Genomic DNA, 21,914 nt, shown 5'->3' with positions numbered 1-21,914 from the left:
GTCACAAAGATTCAGCATGTACACGCCTGTCTCTAGGGGAAAAATAGAAAAGAAAATCTCTGTAAATTATTTCCATTATAGTGTATGGAATTTTATTTGGAGCTTTTTTATTTTAATCTCGTGAAATCTTTCAGACAAAAAGCAAAGGTTGGCTACAAGACAGAATTACCTGGACAAAGGAGTTGCTTTATAACTGTGATAACATAACTTGGTTTTGTTTCTACCTCTCCTTTAATAAATTCCAAACATCTAGAAATAAATAATGAAATGCATACAAACCTTCCTAATTATGATACATTCTTCAGAGACACTGAACACTTGAAATGAATCACGCTGAGGCAGACACATTCAACTGACAGTGAAAAAACAAACACTCATCAGAGGTCTACTTTGAAAACACCACATTCAACATAGCGACTCATCATATGGGAACTTTGACCTTCTACTGCAAGCATGACGAAAAATTGACTTACAAGTGACATCTGAGACGACACAAACGTCACTGCAGCAGTGAAACAAACAGCATGAACCAGAACATCAGACATCTTCAAGCCACTGGATGCAAGAGGTTAATACAGAAACACATTCTATTTGATTTAAAGGAGAACGATAATCTCTTCTGCCGAAAACATGCCTCTGAAATGGAGCCACAGCTCTTTTCTTCACGTGTGGAGCAGCAATGTCCTGCTCACTTGATTTTATTGGACCGTCCAAACGTGCTGCTTGAGGAGCCTCAGCTGGAGCCAATCTCTTGATAGTCTTTTGCCTTTCTTGGACTTTGTTGTAGATCCAGAAAAACAGCTGGTTTGAGACGTGACTGCTAATCCAAACACACGCAGGCACACACACTCACACACATAGACTCTGGATCACCAACATCCTGTCTTGTCCTACATCACATTTTCAAACAGCTGCATGGACCTCATCATGTTTTCATCCTGGAAGGGGAATAAAGGAAATCACATTCAGTTCAATTGCTGCTGAACATGTTTATATACATTACCAGACACTTAAAATAGGTTTTAAAAAACCTATGCACGTACTGTTGGTCACGGTTGTTGCTGCAACTTTGTCCAACATCACGTGTATGTGCTCGAATAGGACGGAGAATGGGCTGGCACATTTACATGTAAGGACTGTGTCGATATGAGTGCATGGGTTGAGGGAAAAAAAATAATTTAAAAAAACTGCCATTCCATCTCTCCTCTTTCACAGTAAATGTTGGAAAGATAGTGTAGCAATATTTACTTGGATGGCTCCAACAGTCCTTTATAGTTAGTCCAAAATATTTTTCCACCACTGTATTACCATAAATAAACTCCTTATTCATATGTGCACATATAGCAGTTAAGACTATCTATATATTTATCCTGAAATTATCACCCGATACTGCACCAGAATTAGTGATAATAAAAGTAAATAAGCAAGTCATTTGTTTATTAAGAGTTCATATGCGTTCAATGGGGAGCCTATGTCTCGCCCAACTACTTACACCATGGGAAGTTAACAAAAAATACAAACAGGAGTCAATAGAGAGATAAAAGTTTTCTGATCTAGCTTGAAATACGGCATAGAGCTCACATATGATGTCAGTGAATATAAGATATATTGCAATGCCGCGAGAGCACTGCTTTTCAACCGGCATCAGAAGTTACTTTAGGTTTTGTGTGATATGTAGTAGTGAACTACAATCCTGGTCGCAAGCTCTCACTCGATCGCGGGACAAGCTCCACAGTGTCAAGGTAAGTGTTTAACTATGTCAGTTAATGTTTGATCTGCTCTACTTTTAAGGGATAGTTTAGTCCCTTAAGCGTCTGCTTTAGCGCAAGAGCAGTCTATGACGCCCTACATTTGACTTGTAGTCCAAATAACTTGTGTTTTCATTAGCAAATAAATTCATCATTATTTATCATTTAAACTGATGTGCAGCATATGATCCAGCCCATGAGGCAAAGTGGACACGAAAATAATTTTGATCACATCATGGTATTTGTTAAGTTGTTCGCTGTACTTTGAATTGCATTCATAATAACCTGATCTCCATCAGGTCTTTGCTGGAATCTCAGGCGTGACTTAAACCGCATTTCAGAGGCGGACGGTCAACGTGGATGTTATATAAGCTGACTGCAACTGGTGTTGTCGCTGTCATCTTGACGTCGAGCAGAAGCGTAACTGAGCTCCATTTGCTGAATTAGCTTTAGATTTGACTGACAGTTCTCCATTGTTCACAACAGCAAGGGGATGAAAATAGACTAGAATAGAATATTTAAGGGACAGTTTCTACAAGACGCAAATCCCCGTAACACAGTAAGCACCTACATTTCCGGCATATTTCAATTATTGATGACTTTCAAGTTATGTAAGAGTCCATACACACCTCCTGGCAGGCAATGATGAATTCTTCCAGAGTCACCACCCCATCTTTGTTTTTGTCCATTTTCTATGAGAAAAAAAAACATTTGTTTTTATTTTCAAACACTATTTCAACAAGGTGTTACCACAAACATTTGTGTGACATTTGTTATGAATTCTTGTTCAACAACAAAGCATTTTTAATAGCACGATCGCCTCAGTCAGACTGTTGACTGACCATTTAATAGATTGATGTAGGAAAGCAGGAAATAAAATTCACTTGTCACTGTGGCTTTCTACATTGAATGTATACATTAATACAGGCAATAAAAGTTGACCTGGAAGAAGGCATCCACATGCTGCTGTGGGACGTCGCCCTTCAGTGCAGGATATGTGTACTTGCCCATCATGTCATAAATGGCTCTCACAATCTCAGTCATCTCCTGAGATAAAACAAAAAAAACACACTGGTTAAAGAAACTCTTTGATGTTCTATAAAGGACTAGTAACAAAGCTAGACCTCTCTGTTGATGTAGCCATCTTGATTTATGTCATAGAGGTGAAACGTCCACTCCAGCTTCTCCCTCAAAGTTCCCCGCAGCAGTGTTGACAGGCCCACGACAAAGTCCTGGACGCAATAGGAAATGGAGCACCAGATGAATCCTATTCACACAAGTCATGTTCCGTCTTAAATGTATTTACCTTGAACTTAATGGAGCCGTTGTTCGTGGTGTCAAATGCGTTGAAGAGGTAATGAGCATACATACTTGCATCTGTTGCACACAACAGAAAAATCTTCACTGTCACAGCACACACTGAAAAGTCTATCAAACATGTTACCGCCGTGAGGAAAGAACTGGGCGTAGATGTGTTTGAAGGTCTCCTCATTTACGACACCACTTGGACATTCCTGAGAACACAGAAAAAGTGTCACATCATGCATATTGTTTTTTGTTTTCAATTTTCAGCATCAGAATCAGAATCAAATGTATAAAGTGCTGTCAATAAAATAAAATAAAATAAAATAAACAAAAAAGGCTATTCACGAATTCAACAGTCTGACGGCCGAGGGGGAGAAGCTGTTCCTGTGACGGGAGGTTCTGGTCTGGATGGACCGTAGCCTCCTGCCAGAGGGAAGAGGAACAAACAGTCCACGACCAGGGTGAGAAGGGTCGGCTCTGATCCGACCAATGACTGGGTATATTTATTTTTAATAGATGTGCGTTTATGGGCATCTAGTGATGGGCTGACAAGGATTCATGAAGCAGGCTCCTCATTTTCAGCGCTCAGCAGGGGGCGGTCTTGCTTTGGAGAAAAAAAAAATGCAGTTTTGTGATCATAGTTGTTCAAACTCCACAATTATAGAGCAGAGAGTGCCATCCACTGGCATCTGGAAGTCTGGACACTGTTTCATATAACCTCATCAGCCCAGTGCACTTGACTATGGCACACACCTGGAGCCCATCTGCAACCAACAAAGCACTGGGCTCGAACACACATGATTTTGCAATGCATCATGGGCCATGCTGACTTTTGTTTACAATCACTGTGGAATACAGCTCTGTGAGAATGGACTCTATCAATGCAACCAAAAAAAGAAAAAAAAATCTACTGATCATACCGGGACAATCTGGACCCACAAACAAAAGCATGGAAAAATGTTGAGAAATTGACGGAATTTATCCGAATGATTCTTGGGCATGTTACAGCTACTATCAAGGCTTTCTGGTGCATCTTTTTCACCTTTGACACTCGGAGTCCAAGTGCCTCATGTACAGGACTGTCTCAGAAAATTAGAATATTGTGATAAAGTTCATTATTTTCTTTAATGCAATTAAAAAAAACAAAAATGCCATACATCATGGATTCATTACAAATCAACAGAAATATTGCAAGCCTTTTATTATTTTAATATTGCTGATTATGGCTTAGAGCTTGAGAAAACTCAAAAATCCTATCTCAAAAAATTAGAATCTTTCCTCAGATCAAGTAAAAAAAAAAAGTATATCAGCAAAACAAAATCAAACATTTGAAAATCTCCATTAATGCACTCAGTACTTGGTTGGGAATCCTTTTGCCTGGATTACTGCATCAATGCGGCGTGGCATGGAGGCAATCAACCTGTAGCATTGCTGAGGTGTTATGAATGCCCAGGATGCTTCAATAGCGGCCTTTAGCTCAATTGCACTGTTGGGTCTGGTGTCTTTCAGCTTCTTCTTCACAATACTCCACAAATTCTCAATGGGGTTCAGGTCAGGGGAATTGGCAGGCCAATCCAGGACAGTAATGCCATGGTCAGTACACCAGTGACTGGTGGTTTTGGCACTGTGGGCAGGTGCCAGATCATGCTGGAAAATGAAATCATCATCGCCATAGAGCTTTTCAGCAGACGGAAGCATGTAGTGCTCTAAAATCTCTTGGTACACAGCAGCATTTACTCTGGACTTGATGAAACACAGTGTACCAACACCAGCAGCTGACATGGCTCCCCAAACCATCGCAGACTGTGGGAACTTCACACTGGATTTCAAGCAACTTGGATTTTGCTCCTCTCCAGCCTTTCTCCAGACTCTGGCGCCTTGACTTCCAAATGAAATGCAAAACTTGCTTTCGTCTGAAAAGAGGACTTTGGACCACTCTGCAGCTGTCCAGTGCTTCTTTTCCATAGCCCAAGTCAGACGCTTCTTCCGTTGTTTTGAGTTCAGAAGTGGCTTGACCATGGGAATACGGCTATTGTAGCCCAATTCCCGGACATGTCTGTGAACAGTGGCTTTTGATACCTGGACTCCAGCTTCAGCCCACTGTCTTTGAAGCTCCCCCAAATTGTGAAAGCGGCTCTTCTTCACAATGCTGTTAAGGCTGCGGTCATCTCTCTTGGTTGTGCAGCGTTTCCTGCCACATTTCCCCCTTCCAACAGACTTTTTATGAATGTGCTTTGAAACTGCACTCTGTGAACAGCCTGCTTTTTGACAAATTTCTTTTTGTGTCTTACCCTCCTGATGGAGGGTGTCAATGATGGTCCTCACCATGGAGTGTTTTTAAAGGCTTAGGAAACCCTTGCAGGTGTACTTTTTCTTGATATTCTAATTTTTTGAGATAGGATTTTTGAGTTTTCTCAAGCTCTAAGCCATAATCAGCAATATTAAAATAATAAAAGGCTTGCAATATTTCTGTTGATTTGTAATGATTCCATGATGTATGGCATTTTTGTTTTTTTTTATTGCATTAAAGAAAATAATGAACTTTATCACAATATTCTAATTTTCTGAGACAGTCCTGTACAAAGGCACAAATTAATAGACTAAAAGAACATTTTCCTTTTCATGTATATTGTTCCAGGCATTGCAGTGTGAATCGTGTGTTGCGTGGGGGGAGAGAAAAAAAAAAGTTTTACGACAATATAGATGGTGGGGGTGTGGATTCTGCTTCTCTAAGCAAGACAAGCAGGGCGTGCTGAAACTGTCTCCACTGTGTCATATTGGATGTCAGTTTCAGCAATTGACATGTCAACCATGGAATGAATTGACCACCATCCCATGGCTTATCTAACCCCTACCTCTGACTTCTTTTTCGCGTTGCGCTGCCAATGTGTCAACATGCGACGTTGAAAGCACCCTTTTTCGTCAGTATAGAACGTAAAAGGCAACTTTCCCAAAGTCAATGTAAGACAACATGGGAGTGAGGATGTGTTGCAACCAGTGCAACCAAGCTCAACCAAGCTGGTGACACCCAAGAAGAGTGCCCTCCTGTGGTTTGATCTAATCCTAAGACTTTTTTTTTACTGGACTTGATGATCGGTGGTATCAATCTGTGACGCCAAAGGTCCATTTTACCAGCTTGCAGTCAGCTCCAACCACAGAATGCATAGATGGGGTGTTTTGAACCTCGTAAGTTGTTGATGTAGTTGGTTCATTGTGTTTGCGCAGCATGTTAAATGAATCAAATGAAAATGTTTCTTGCATGTCGTGATGTCAGTAGCAATTTGAGTGTCCCACCGTTCCTCAGTGTTGACCATTGTTTGGACTGTGCAGTTATATTTCCAGGGATGTGCATTCGCAGTGTTGTTGAAACATGCCTGCGACATCACCCTCTTAAGTCAGATTTAAAGTGAAATTACATTTTTAAATCCTCGATAGAGAATCTGCAGTTCTTGTTTGGTGAAGTTGGTTTGGGCTTCCAGTTGATCCAGACCCTCTGGCCTGTGGCAGACCATCGTCATCTCCAGCTCATCGTCCGTCTTATCTATGAAGACACAAAGTATGAAGTTCGATCAGAGCAGTTGAAGGACAGCTGAGAATGCTCACAAGGATTTAACAAGTTCTGCGCCAAAACTGATGAGCACCACATACTGTGACCCGTAGTCCGTTCTTGAAGGTACAATTTGGCAATGTCACACAGTCATTGGCTTCTGAATGCGACATGTCATCTTCCTGACATTCTTATCTATGGGATACCAAAATACATTATTCAGAATTACGCAAGCTGCCATGTTCTAAGTGCACTTCGATGACAAGGACAAGCAGCACCAGCGGGACACAGGATAAAAAGACAGATCGGAGGTGGGGGGTGGTCTCTCCTTTATCTTTGTGACAAGGGAATCAGTATTGGGGCGGTGTGAAGAAGAGACGGTCATGGCTAATGATGTGAGGTGCTGATTCAGCTCCAGGCAACTGTCGCTGTGCCTCCATCCAGCAGCCAATGCTGACATCCGGACTGAGTGCACACACTCACACAACAGTTCACAAATATCATCACATGTACTAGGCACAAAAGCCACATTTGTGAATGTTTTATTCAATGCTGATCTTGCTGACCACTGTTAAAATATCTAAATATAGTGTTGGGCAACAACCTTTTTTAATCCCGATAAACCACACTTTGTATACATCCTATTAACATTTTTCCAGTTAAGGAACGATAAATTCCAAAGGTGGTGTATTGTGCGTTTTATTTAAATACGACTAAACTGCACTTATGCCTTCCAACAGGAAGGTTGCTGGTTTGATTACAGAGTCAGACCGGTGGCATTTCTGCATGGAGTTTGCATGTTCTCCCTGTGTGTGCGTGGGTTTTCTCTGGGTACTCCAGTTTCCTCCCACAGCCCAAAGACATGCTCAATATAATTGGACACTGCGATGGACTGGCGACCTGTCCAGGGTGTATTCCTGCCTCTTACCCAATGACTGCTGGGACCAGGACTAAACGCTGATTAACTGAAGATTTATGTATGTACTACAAACAATGGACACATTAATGAAAGAGCGAAAACGTCTGCAAAGAATCATGGTGCAGAAATATCTTATCCTAAGTCTTCCAAACACAGACCACAGCGAGATATTTCTGTTTTATTTCTAAACTTGTAAACATTTCCAAAACTCTTTTAAATAGGAATCTGGTGAACTGTTGTAGTGTCGTATTTATTCCATGTAGCGCAGGCGTGTATGGTAGGCAGGTAGGTACTCCCCCGATGTGCGGCATGGTGGTGGATCTTGGCTCAACTCCGGCAACAGTATTTTTTTACGCAGCTCCGCAACACTGCGGGTTGTTTAGACCAGAACTCAGTCGAGAAAAGTGACTTGAACATGGGGAATTGTCACAATTAAACACTATGTGGAGACATGATGGGAGGATGAGGTATCATGACACAGTATTGCAGGGTTGATGAAACAGTGTCCTAAATTTCAGAGGCCATTAGATGGCGCTCTCGGCTTGGAAATGATGTGAGGTTTCAATGAAATAGCTGTTCAAGTACAAACATTTTACAGCAGACAGTGCCATCTGGTGGCCACTGAGAATCAGGACACTGTTTCATGAAACCTCATCTACCCATCACCAGTAGACATTGTTTGCATTTGTCTGTAAAAGAGCAGTAAGAGAGAACATTCGGTCGTGGACTGCAGCTCGGCGCTGTGAAAATCCCAACACCAGAGTTGAGCGTGATAGTTTGTGTTCGTTTTTCTTTTAACACCAGAAGCTCAGCAGTTGTCAATGAGATCCATGTGTGCGTCTGCCACATGAGATAGCAGACTTTGATAAGCTGATTTCTGACCTGCTGCTCCAGCTGCTGTGAGTGAAGCCACTCAGACACTGGAGGATGTTTTTTCTTTCATGACCATAGTTTTAAACGTGTTTAATTCAAGAAAACAAATAATGACATGAGTCACAGAGACTCTGATTTGATCTAGCGATCTACCTAACCAAGTATCAGCAATTGCGTGTGTTCCCTGAATGTTGCAATTGGTAGCTGAGGGTTCATTACACAAGATTGAAGGGTTGATGAGGTTTCATGAAACAGTGTGCTGATTCTCAGAGGCCACCAGCACCAACAAATTCAATGGAGCCTCACATCATGGCTAAGACAAGAGCGCCATCTGGTGGCCTCTGAAAATAAGGACAGTGTTTCATCTACCCAGCAATACTGTTTCATGATACCTCATGGACACATCACTAACTGAATGTAACCTCCGCGATAAACAAGGGAACACAAAAACATGAATTGACTTGGACATTCATTGAACAAGTGTGTGCATGAATGATTTACCAGTTAAAATGGGATTTATTTCTGATGTTCACACTGATAAGTGATGGTTAATAACATTGTTTTTGTTTATTTATTTATGACATCACAAAACATTTGCTTCAACAAATGCCGAATCAACACTAGCCAGCTGCCCCCCCAGAGAGTTGTAAAATACTCAAATCTATCAGCTGAATATAATGTTGCACTCATGGCTCTTATCGCACCATCTTCCTCCGAGCTCTGTCTGCTGTCTTGTTGTCATGGAGATAGACAAGTATGACTGATATGGCCGGTCGGCTGCCATGTTATAAATGGCATCAGGTGCAATCTGCACATTTTCCATCACCTCCTTTTTAATCATGTGACGCCCAAACCATGGCCTCTTCCTCCGGATCCATGGCATGGGAAAAGAAAAACATATGAGAGAAGTGAAGGTGTGGAAGTGAAGCAGCATGTAGGCGCTGATGGGATTGTTACCGCGAGTGGAAATGAGAGGCACGGCACAACCTTGGATTAGGACATTTTGAAAGAGATACATATCAAAATGAGGACTCATTATAGTTTGGTGTTTTTCAGTTGTGCATTTCATTTGCATAATTGTCAACAAATGGAAGGACCATCAATCATCCTTAGAAACCAACGTTATTTCGGCACTTTGAAACGTTAATGCTTTCATACACAGTTGCGTTCCTGAGCTTGGATGCAGCTCTGAAGAATCTGCGCTGTTTCTTTAGTTTGCGGTCACTTATTAACACGTTTCAAGGAAAAACGTGGCACTGGTGTCTCTGAAATAAAACATTAACGGGTGTGTAGCGGGTCAGAGAAGAGGAAGTATCTATGGTAAAAAGCTGTTAGTCAAAAGTTACACTGTGCTTTCATTTGACAGCAAGACAAAACAGTTCAGCAAAAATGTCTCAGTGTCTAATTTGATTCCCAGTTCACTGCTTCCTGTTCAAGTCAATCGTTGCTGTGTATTTAATGGCCATGCACGCTGACTTGTGGGACGGAGTGGAATGTTTTACAGCTACTAAAACACATGCCACCCTGGTTGCTCACTCAAAACAATGTCACAATTCAAGATAGCAACCAATGGCTTGAGAGGTTCAACGACTAAAATATTGTGTTTAAACCAGTACAATAGTACTCTTACTGCATTGTACATGCTATTTTTTTGTGCAAGTGAAACTACACACAGTTTGGGAAAATTACCGCACTAACCAAGGGCAGTCTATTCCATTTATTATTTCGTGTTTTTAATGATGACATGGGTCCTTTTTTTGAGATCTTTTTTTTCTATCTTTATTAAGTTTACAAGCATGTTCTTTATAATAAACAAAAAACTACGTATGATAAATCAAATCGAATAAACCACAAAGTGGCTCAAACTCAGAATTTGCTCTCACGTCCCAGTAAAAACTGTGAAAGAATATTGGTCCATTGTGCAACAGCGGGGGCAAGGCAGCAGGGGGCCTTGCACCGTTCAAGCAGGGTACTCAAACTTATCCACCAAGGAGTTGCAGGATTCTGTTACAATGAAACAAGCAGCGACAAAATGACAAAAACCTACACTCACCGAGGCCTCTCACAGGGACAAGGTTCTGGTTCTAGAACTGGTGCTGTTCTGGGTTCTCAAACTTTGGTGCTGTCTATCGAACCAGCCTGTGTTCATACAAGTTTAAGCTGAACTAAAGTGGGAGGGCACTTAAAAGTGTTGGTCAGACAGAGGTGGACACATCGCAAAATGATGCGTTGCACTGACACACTGTATCTCTACCAAAAGTGTAGTTTACATCCAACATTCAAGCATCATGACTCATAGAAGAAGATCACATCAAAGGCATCTGGTTCGTGAGTTATGCAGATATGGCTGGTCAAATATATCCACAGATGATATCAAGGTTCAGGAGCGTGAGATGTGTGGATGGTTTTCCTGAAATGTTGCAGTTGGAGTTTATTTATTGGTGATGGGTAGAAGAGGTGAGGTTTCACGATTGAAGGGTTGATGATGTTTCATGAAACAGTGTCCTGATTCTCAGAGGCCACCAGATGGCACTGTCTGCTGTAAAATGTTTGGACTTGGAACAACTAATCCAATGGAATCTCACATAATTTCTAAACCAAGAGCGCCATCTAGTGGTCTAGTGGTTGGAACGTGTTTTGTCAACCTTGCAATACTGTTTCATGATACCTCATCTATCCATCACGATCATTTACTACCAGACAACAACTGAAACAGTCATTCCAGAAAAGGAATGGAACTACAAACAAAAATATCCCCTTATATCCCGCTGTATTTGAGGGCCCCGCATACTTGCATAAATCTTCTAATGTGCAATGTTCAGTTTAACCTCCTCTGTCTTGTAATCCATATTTTTTCTCTCTGAGTAAAATTCTGGCAACAGACACTCATCCTGGAATCAATAGACCGTAATGCAATCCAGCACTGTTTACACTGGACTTCAAAATTCAGCGAGGACACGAGCGTCGGTTTTACATTGAGTGCAGTTGGTCCGGGAAGATGAGCTCACCAAAAGACAGTTAAAAACAGCCACCCCTCTAAATTGCTTGTGGTTGCGAACCAACACTGTTGACACGATCAACCGCTTCCTCTAATGAAGAAATGGATGACAGTGATGGGAACTGCTAATGAGGGAACACAGACACGACTGATGAGTGACATTAATGAGAGGACGCAAGGTGAAGTGTGAAATGTGATACACAGCGGTATTTTTGTTCCGTCTGTTATTAGTGGTACAGTGATAGTGGATAGTGGACAAATGACTATGCTGCCGTGTGGTTGGGACCAACTGCTCGCTGTTTTCCCAGAATCCTAAAAGTTGCCTGTTATTGTTTTGATCTGGTGGAATTCCTCAGAATAAGACCGAGCAGCCTTCCTCTTTTATTTACTGTGACCACTGTGATGTGTGTGCTGCGATGATAGCAACCATTTTGAAGTATTTATCGAGAAAGAATAACAATGAACAAGTGCATTTCATTGACATGTATTTTACAAATCTTAAGAGGGATGAACCTGATAAGTATTTCGATAAGCGTTTTGTCCGATTTATTTACACTTTAAATCAGACAAAATGGATTTTCAGTCATGCCATTTTCTACATGTGTAGTTTGCTCAGACATGAGCATCGCTTCACTTGTTGTTTCGACAGTTGGTCCTTGTTTGAAGGTAACCAAATCTGTCTGTGAGCTGCCAAATGATCCGGGTCCATTTCTATGTTTTAATCCAGCGACTTCATGAGATCTCTCTTCATGGCTCGGCTACAACTTCACGCGTCATAATCCCCTTCATCTTCTCCACTGTCACTGACAATAGCATGCCACTACTCGGAATTAAACCTTCATCATAGTAAGCATTATTCAAAACTGTGGATGTAGAAGGTGTCCATGATGTATTACAACACAAGGAAAAATAAACAAAAGTAGAGAAATGTAGGAGCGAAGGATTGTGGAGTGAATTGAGTGATGCTACTACAAAGAGATGGAGGAAGATGATCTGCTGAGGGGAGAAGCCGAAAGAGAAGGAAGAAGAACACGACAAAAAAATACATATAAGAATATAAGCAACATGGACTTGAATCAGAATTGAAGTTCAGAATGCAGTTTCATTTATATCAAGCAAATCCATGTAAAATAAAATGAAAATATTTAGTATAGATTTTTTTAAATTACAAGATAATGAATGATTTCTGTAAAAAAAAATACACATCAAAAGTAAGTATTGGTCGTAAACCACAAATTTTAAAACAAAACTGTGCTGCACAAGAACATGCCGACATTTCTTATTTCTAAATTTGGAATGTTTAAACAAGGGTCAGATAAGGACAGTAAGCAGAGCAGTCGTGACCCCTGCTCTGCTCAGTGGCCAGAGAGGAAGAAGGCAAACACATCCATCACCTGAAGCAAACAGTCTTAACATAATTTATGCAAAGTCTCTTCTCTTTGGAAGGAAAATCTGACCTCCATCTCTCTCAGAGTGCCATCAGTTCTTTGATATCACAGAGCATCTCGGCCACACTTCAGCAGAGCGCAGGATAAAAGGAGCGAATCTTTACCAGAACGTGTGTTCTTCTTGCTCAAAGGCGTTGAGTTTGAGAACAAACAAGTGTTCCAGCTTGTGTGCTCGCTTATCTGAACAGATTCAACCTTCATGCTGTCGGATGACTGTTCACTGTTTTTTTTATGCCCCTTCAACCCAGTCTCCATGACAACAGGCTTCTCAAGCATAAGGCCAGCGAGTGGTATGATATGTGAGCTGAGTGTTAATTCACATGCTGTCTATTTCGCTCGGTCGCACACATCCAACAGGGATCGACAAAAATGCACTGAAAACGTGTAAAGATACAGATCACGTGACCAAATGCAGTGATTTGGTTTACAGCACAGTTCTGTGGAGTTTCTCAAAAATAGCTATTGCGTGGTCATGAGAGAACATTTCTTTGTTGTAATTGTCTCATAAACTGTTCATGTACTTTCAGTTTCTCCACAGCGCTAACTTCCCCGTAAAGTGTCACATTAGCTCAAAAGCAACAACCTGATCACCGAACACGCATTTGAAACAAGCGCTCATGGCGATGAACACCACAGCACCACTCTTTGGGTCATCCACAAGCTATTCTGACTCATGCTGACCTACCTCTGGATGGTCTCCTCTGTTTGGTCTGCATGGTCAAAGTGCCCACCACTGCGCCCATGTTGTCACTGTGGAAACCAGCCCACTCGCAAACACGCCAAACAGTCCACTACTTATCTCAAAATAGAATCAGCGTCTACTGCTCAGGATCTTACAGGGGCTTCTGCCCCTGGTTCTATCCGCCTCAGAGTAGTGACTCTTCCTCTTTCAGCCGAGTCTCTGGGATTTCTGATCTCCAAACACAAGCTGCTCCTGCCTCCCTGCGCCACTCCCTCCTCTCTGTGCCTCACACTCCTCATCTGTCAGCCTCTCCCCTCTTTTTCTGGCTGCTGCCTCCTCATGTCCTGGTGTTATTGTTGAGAGCTGGCAACAGATGCTGCACTCACTAATAACACGGCTCAAAGGCCGGGAGCAGGTGGAGGAGACGACGCGCTACACAAGTAAATGTATCCGCCAGCACATGCAGGGCATTTCTGCTGCTATTCTTTGGTGACACTGATATCCTGGAGCAACTGCATATGGCCATGTTGAAGTCCAGCTAATGGTGACAAATGACTCTCACGACAGTCAGCTCTCTGAAGCCACAATGAGCCTGTAAAGCTGCTCACTTTGGTGTGTGTTGAGTAACCACAGGCACAAGATATTTCTAATTCCAAAATGTCAGTGGGAGCAGCAGTAAAACTTTTAAGTGTCAGAGAGAAGGTTTTCTCAACAAGTGCTGAACCTTGAATCTAATCATTTCATGATGTTTACATGTTGATCGATACGCAAAAAAACACTGAAAAATATGAGTAATATTTTGATCCCTCTGCAAACGAAACATCCCAACTCCTGACAAAGTTGTGCAAGTTGTCCCCAAATGCTACAATCACTCCATCAACCTCATTCAGACCAGGGCTGTCAATAGATTAAAATTTTTATCTCATTTAATCACACTAAAGATGAGTTAACTCAGGATGGATAGAGATAGATAGATAGATACTTTATTGATCTCCGAAGAGAAATTCCCATTTCCAGCAGCATGACAGGTGGAAACATAAGAGCAAGTAAAAAAACAATGCTACAAAACTTGGCCAGAAAACCTCACATTTTGTATCTGTTCTAAATGGAACTTAAAGGAAGATGTTATCAACACCAGAGCAGCCAACAATGCTTTCCTCTTGCAAATGTTTTTTTTTTACTACAACAACCCAATATAACAGATACTGTCAAGAACATTCTTTAGAAGAACCTAAACCTGAAGAGCTTCAAAGACAGGCTAAAAGCATGACATTGGAGGCTTCATTGGCCTCTCTGGTGTTGAGAACGTCTTCACTTAAGTTACATTTAGAACACACATAAAATATGTGATTAATTTGCCATAAATCACGAGTTTAGAGATTAAAGAAGTTAATGTACTCAAAATCAGAATCAGAAAACGTTATGAATCCCAAGGGAAATTCTGTTTGTGACATGCTCTGTACTCAACATGTCACAATAAAATGAAGAAGAAATTGCAAAAAAAAAGCTGTACGAAAGAGCTTAGAAACAATGTGAAAGAACATGCAGATTCAAGAACAGAATGAACAGAAGAACGTGCCAAAGAATCCTTCATTGTAATTTTTCCAGGGATGAATTGTGCAGTTTCATTGCCACAGGAAGAAAGGACCTCCTGTGGCGCTCAGTCTTTTGAGATGCGTAGTCTCAGTCTATTAGTCTGTGTGCTTCTGTATTGGACCAGGAGCTGATGAGATGGATGGGTGATGTTGTCCAGGATGCTCCTTAGTTTCAGGAGCATCCTTCTCACCATAACCATCTCAGACAGCTCTTGTTTGCAGAAGATAATCTGATCTCTGGATCGCAACAATACACTTTATTTTAAATGTCATAACATGTACGATAGTTGATGCATGTCTGTACACAATTCCATCATTTAAATGAAATATTTTATCTACTACAGTAATCCCTTAACAGAACATGTTTCCCCACAATGTATGGACATATATCTTCAACAGTTTGATCTATAACAGATCACTTCATTTCAAAAGCAGAGTCAGGAAAAGCTGTATGATAGTAACATTATTCCTTGAACTCAAAGGTTGTGGATATTGCCATTTCACGCGGACGACAACTCCAGTAAGTAAGCCATAACTGAATTAATTCATGTTGACCATTCCAGAGGAAAACATTTGGTGATGAAACACAGACATCTCTTGTTTAGAAACTGCATGTCACTCTGTGTGGGAGTACGTGAGTGCACCACCTCCAGAACACTCATGTGCTATCAAAGATTCATAGGGAAACTTTTTCTCCAACGTCTTTTCAGGCTGTGTGGTATTTAAAAACTCCAGTTGGGTGAAGCACAGGACCTCACATGGTTTGAGCAAAAGCGTCGTTCATGAGTTTTACTCCCGGATAGTTATATAAACCGACCGCAGCGCACAAACTTATGTGGGTCAGCAGCATTACAAGTTGCGGTGAGCGAGCGTGGGTTTGCTGAGCGCCTCCATGTGCTTGCACAGGTAGCTGAGAACTGATTAATTAAACATATGCGCTCATGAATAAATCCGAGAAATATATAGTTCTCTCACGCCAGCAGCGGTGCTCTCCTCATCACCACATGGAAATTAAAATAATTCCATATTCTCAATAGGATGAAGTGCAGACCTAAATTTGCCTCCTGATGTATTGGCACGCTCCCGTCCAGATGGAGAATGAAACTATTTGCAAATCCCACATGACAGATGTTGGCAGTTGGGTGAGCACCCGAGGACACTAACTCCATAATCCCGTCATTACAGGCTTTCTAAGTGGGACACCGTGATGGTACAGCGGTTTGCCTGGGTGACAACATCCAGCAAGGGTCCCCTCAGTGTCAGAGCTGGCCTCATTTGCATTTATTTAACACAGGCTAAACTGCTTTATCAGTGCAGGTGCTCTTAACAGACTGACACAGTCACCATTACACTATTATAGCCTCACCTGTGTGTGAGCGCGACGTGGGGTTGTGTAATATATAATGTATTTTCTTCAGACAGTTGTGTTTTTTTTTTAGATGAGATGACAATGTGTACAATTCATTTATATTCCTTAAAATATATACATATTGTTTTTCTCTCCAGCGGTTTGTGTTGAATCACTAAAACCACCACTGTGATGTCAGTTTTAAAGGTTGAAATTATATATTCAAAAGTGAATACAAATTTATGGCCATATAGAACAGACGACAAATGGTGGCCTCTTTTATGTGGCCCCTGGAGTCAGTGGAGCCAATGTAAAACTGATCATGTTTCAGACAATCTTATTTTGTAGGTTTTTATAAAACTATTATGATTGTTATTTTGGCCTGGGAGCATTTTCGGAGGCCCCACTCAGAGCTGGTGGATGTTTCCCGGGAGAAGGGCATTTGGTGCAACCTTTTGAAGCTGCTGCCCTCACGACCCGGTAACGGATAAGCAGATGACAATGGTTGGATTATTATTTTGTTTATTATGAGTGGAATTCATACAGAACTTCTTTGTTATAGATATATATTTTACGCTTTATTTTATATTTTTCAATAATTTTAGAAGTATTTCTGCGATAGATTTTGAATTGTGTGAGACACTTTGAGAATCATTAACTGGAATGTGTTTTAAATTAAATAAGACAGAACCAACTGACTTTTTAGTGTTTATTTTTTTTAAATGTGGAAATACGTGTCAACACTGTGTACTGTTTTCTTGTGGTTTTGTAGATTATAGTTGTAGCATCTATGTATTTTCTGTTTCTGCCTTTGTCCATTCTGTTTTCTGTACTGTGTTATGACCTCGAGAGTATATTCGGTTCTATTTTTTATCCTATTAATCCATATGTTTGATTACTTATGTATTTTGTTTTCAGTTGTGTGTGTGACTGTCATGTGTTTCTGTTCATCTTTTATTTAATCAGTTCTTTTCATTTTTTTCTAATTCTGTTCCTTGACTCATGTGTTCCACTCCTGGTTCAGCGACACTCTTACTTCTGGTTTTTGTCTGTTTGCTCATTCATTTAACTGTTTAATTTCACTTTCTTGTCTGCATTTTTTTGGCCCATTAAAGCACTTGTACTTTAAATATTCTAAAAATGAATGCGCCATACTCTTGTACTTGTATTAGAATATCCCTCTATCACTTCCTTCAAATTTATTTTCCACATTAAGGAAAGTATTTCTGAGCAATAACAGGTGGTCCAGGTCCTGTTTGTCCCTTTATTTAGCTTATGACAGAGGAGGGCTTAAATGTCCTAACCTTCTTTAGTATTACTGGGCTTCGAAGTTAAGAATTATATTCTTCTTTGCAAATGATTATCCTCCTATTTGGGTAGACATTGTGCCCTGATCTTTGAATTTGTGTTTACCACTATTTATATTGAGCCAGCCATACAAAACCTTTGAAATAAACTTCAAATCCAATAGCACAAAATATAGTTGATGTATTGTCGAAGGTCAGAAAATATTTAGGGGAAACAAGATCAATATCAGGATTTAGTCCTATCTGGGGAATGAAGACTGTACTCCAGGCTTGTCAGATAAAGGTTTTCAGAAGTGGGCAGACGAGGGACTATGAAAAATAAAAGACTCGATTAGAAATTGTCATTTGATGAGATCAAAACTCAATTTAATATTCCCCAAAACACTTCTACAGATTCCTACAAATTAGGTATTTTATTTAAATGAACCAAAATCTATCGTGAAATCTCCCACCATCTTCAACTTTAGAGAAAGCTGTGACCAAAAACTGCTTGGATCGGTAGATTTTATGATTTACTGGTATCCAGTTCCCAAGAGTCCAGTGAAACTATATCATCAGGAGGATTTGCAAGCAGAGGTAACATTGGCTGAACGGCAAAGAGCTTGTGAAAAAGCCCAAACTAGTACAATTAACAGTCGACGTGGAATAATGCAATACAAATGGCTGATGCGTACATACATCACTCTGGTAAAGAATGAATAAATTGAACAAATTTGATGAAAATATACCTGATCTATGTTTTAAATGTGGTCAAGCCAAGGGAACTTCCTTTCACTGCGTATGGCAAAAAACACATACTCTCGGTTCTGGTGTAGGTCAAACGTATGATGGAAGAGATCCTGTGTGCAAGTTACGTTGGAAGCAAAATATTTGAACCAGTTGGAAATAACTTAACCAAATGCCAATGGATGTGTATGGATTCACAAACACAATCAATTGAATTGAACTGACTTTAGTTTTCTGCCTACAGTTGGTCCTTGTAAATATTTTATGATGGCTTCACCGACAAACAACAGCAGAAACCTGTTGACCTAAAACATTGTCGGTGAAACTTCACTTTCACTGCATATGGCAAAAAACACATTCTCTTAGTTGTGGTGTAGGTCAAACGTAAGATGGAAGAGATCCTGTGTGTAAGTTACGTTGGAAGCAAAATATTTGAACCAGTTGGAAATAACTTAACCAAATGCCAATGGATGTGTATGGATCTTTGGAGAAGCTAAGCACATGATTGTTTTTAAGTGGAAATGTGTAAATCCTCCAAGCATTGACACTTGGTTGACTGAACTGGCTCCCGGCATTGACAAAGAAAAAATCTCTCTCCTGATCAAAGGCTTGGTAAGTATTTTCCTCTGCATTATTATTGTACTGCTGTGTAATATGCACTTGTATATGTGACGGACATTGGATTTTGTGGATTTTAATTTTAACTTATTCATTTGTTTCTATTGTTTTTGTATAGTTAATGTTACAGCCAAGGCAACATTTGTATGATATTGTGGGTGTAAAAACCTTAATAAAAATATTGTGGGGAAAAAAAAAACATTGACACTTGGGTTTGTACGTTCTTCACTTATGCACAAAATGAAATGGATCAAATAAAGTGTCTCTTCACTGATCCCTAATTTCCCACCTCAGTACTTAAATGCTACCAGGTTCTATGCTGTCATTGCCCTTCTTCTCGGCCTTAAAAAGAACTGCGATTTCTATGTTTGAAAGTGACCCAGCGACCTGTGAGACCAAAGGCAAACATGAGGAGAAAATGTTCCCCTTGGTTTTCTGTTTCAATGAATTCCACTTTACCTCTCCTCACTCCTCTCCATACTGCAACAAGCTGTTATTCGCCATCACAGAAATCAAGTCTTCAGATGACCTTTTTCAATATTTGCTCTAACCCTTTGCTCGGGGCACAAAGCACTGACTTCTTAATAACTGGTTGATGGGCAGACAAGCTCTAACTTGGTAGGTCATGAGGCATGTATGTATTTTGGAAGGTGACAAAACACTTCCACAATCTCCGTACTCTCATGATCTCAGACATGCAAACCAGAGAAATGTCGGGCTGAAGAACATCCTGGCGGCTTCCTCCACATTTCTCATCCTGATTTCGACAGACTTTCCCATGATGTCTCATATAGAAGCACGTATCATATTTCAAATCATTTCTACAGGTGTGTCATCCATCCTACTGTTGCTACACAAAAAATAGACACTACAGTCATCATTTCTGACACATCGCTTCCTCTGCTGTTGACTGACTGGAAATAGCACATTGTTTTGTCCAAAGCATAGCATTTTTTAAAACTAATTTCTGCAGTCAATTATTCAACAATGTTAGGGTTCTTCAGAAGTTATGCAACATTAGTCGTGAAAGGATGATGACGTTTCATTAAGCTGGAACAGAGGGGTTCCTTGGGTCGGTTGGTTCAGCACATTTACATGATGAATAATAAAGGTTGATATGCATCGAATCATTTCTCCCCCATCGACTAAGTCATTCTATAAAACGATGTTTAATCCAGGAGTCTCATTTGATGGGGAAAAAAAATCGTAAAAAACAATGTAGCTCCAAAATTCAGTGGCGTGAAACTGCGTTATTGATAAGTGAACACCAGATGGCAGCAGACAACAGTATGTCACGCGCTCGGGCCCGCTATAAAAGCATGAATTCATGAATAAACATTGCACCTTCATGGAACAGACTTGTACAAAATGCAGTGCTTGAGCAGCCTTCAGCACAATAACAACGACAACAAGAAATTGTTTACAGTCCACAACGGAATATTTCGCTCCGTTTCTCAGCGAACTGCTCCGGTTAAAGCAGAGACTAAAACAGAATGAGGAGGCAAGAGATAAAAATACATCTACACGAAGACTGTTACATAAAAGTGTGGAAGTAGCGGTGAGGTCAAAATTGAAAAGCCACGCTGAGACACACCGACAGACTCAGACCACAACTTTTACCTTGGCAGACTGTTTTAAAAAATGAATAAATACGCCTGTTCTGATGAGGACCAGAGCAAGAGTTTGACAAAAGACAGACGTGTTACATGTGGAACGTTTTTACTTGCTCTTGTGTTGGGGGAATGTTTTAGAGGTGCAGCGTATACGGCGACAGTCGGGCTGAGACCAGTGTTTAAACTGTAGATTCGAGTGGCCTATAAAGAGCTCTGCAATACTGAACAGTGCAATGGAAAATGATGGTTACTCATGTAACCCAGGTTCTATGAATATGTGCTCAGCCCTCTAACGGCCTTCGCTATTGGTTAATCCACATCGAGGCACTGGCTTCGGCCTGAGACTTGGATTGATTGGCTCTCCCCCCAGGAAGGCAACACCCACCACGGATAACTCCTTTTGGAACTCAGCGGAAACAGGCCTGCTGGGCAGCTAGTTAGAGGGCTACGCACATATTCACAGAACCTGGGTTACGTGAGTAACCATCATTTCTATTTCATATGTGCCCCGCCCTCTAACGGCCTTCGCTATTGGTTAAAAACCGCGGCGAAGGCCGTAGGGATTTGTTCACTCCCAGCATGGCCTTATAGAAGACCTGAGAGGAAAGAACCAAATCAACGACCAGAGGGTCCAGCCATGGTTGAAGATCCCTGAACAGACAAAACAGTGAGAGCCACTGAAGTGTCCGTCATGTCTCTCAGATAGTTCTGAGCAAAGGTCGAAGCAGAAGACCAAGAAGCAGCTTGACAGTTGTCTTCCATAGAAGCACCTCCGAAAAGCGCAGCAGATGAGGAGATGGGCCTAGTTGAATGAGCCCTGAGGCCCTTTGGGGCCACAGAGCCTTCAGCTTTGTATGCAGCAGAAATGGCCATACAAACCGAGTGGGCAAGGCGCTGCGAAGTGACAGCTTTGCCTCTCAGGTTCCCTCCATAGCAGACAAACAGACTATCGGTCAGACGAAAGTCCTTTGTCCTGTCCACATAGCAAGCTAGGGCCCGTACCGGGCACAGCCGGTGCATCCTAGCCTCCTGATCAGACTGATGAGGTGGGGAATAAAAGGCCCTCAACATCAGGACTTGAGACTGATACGAAGCCGTGATGACCTTTGGTCTAAAAGCTGGGTTTGGATGAAGGGTCACAGAGGTCAAACCCTCACCAAAAGACATACACAGACAAGGCTGTCAGT

The 21,914-nt window shown here is 41.1% G+C and overlaps 1 protein-coding gene across 2 annotated transcripts in view; it reads right to left on the bottom strand.

Moving 5' to 3' along the window:
- Nucleotides 1-75: 75 nt before the first annotated feature.
- kcnip1b (Kv channel interacting protein 1 b) overlaps nt 76-21,914 on the bottom strand; it is a 37,268-nt gene continuing 15,429 nt past the window's right edge. Inside the window, exons 1-8 of one of the 2 annotated variants that reach the window (XM_053847815.1) lie at nt 13,524-13,832; nt 6,470-6,594; nt 3,193-3,262; nt 3,055-3,125; nt 2,873-2,980; nt 2,691-2,795; nt 2,378-2,440; nt 76-938 (exon numbers count right to left, since the gene is read on the bottom strand). In XM_053847815.1, the coding sequence (XP_053703790.1) occupies nt 891-938; nt 2,378-2,440; nt 2,691-2,795; nt 2,873-2,980; nt 3,055-3,125; nt 3,193-3,262; nt 6,470-6,594; nt 13,524-13,581 (648 nt within the window). In that variant the 5' untranslated portion in view covers nt 13,582-13,832 and the 3' untranslated portion in view covers nt 76-890. Of the gene's footprint in view, nt 939-2,377; nt 2,441-2,690; nt 2,796-2,872; nt 2,981-3,054; nt 3,126-3,192; nt 3,263-6,469; nt 6,595-13,523; nt 13,833-21,914 lie in introns of those variants that run through there. The other variant, XM_053847814.1, reaches the window with a different exon arrangement.

The sequence above is a fragment of the Synchiropus splendidus genome, chromosome 17, assembly GCF_027744825.2.
Source record: "Synchiropus splendidus isolate RoL2022-P1 chromosome 17, RoL_Sspl_1.0, whole genome shotgun sequence".
NCBI classification, from domain to species: domain Eukaryota; kingdom Metazoa; phylum Chordata; class Actinopteri; order Syngnathiformes; family Callionymidae; genus Synchiropus; species Synchiropus splendidus.
This window is presented reverse-complemented; position numbering and strand designations above follow the sequence as displayed.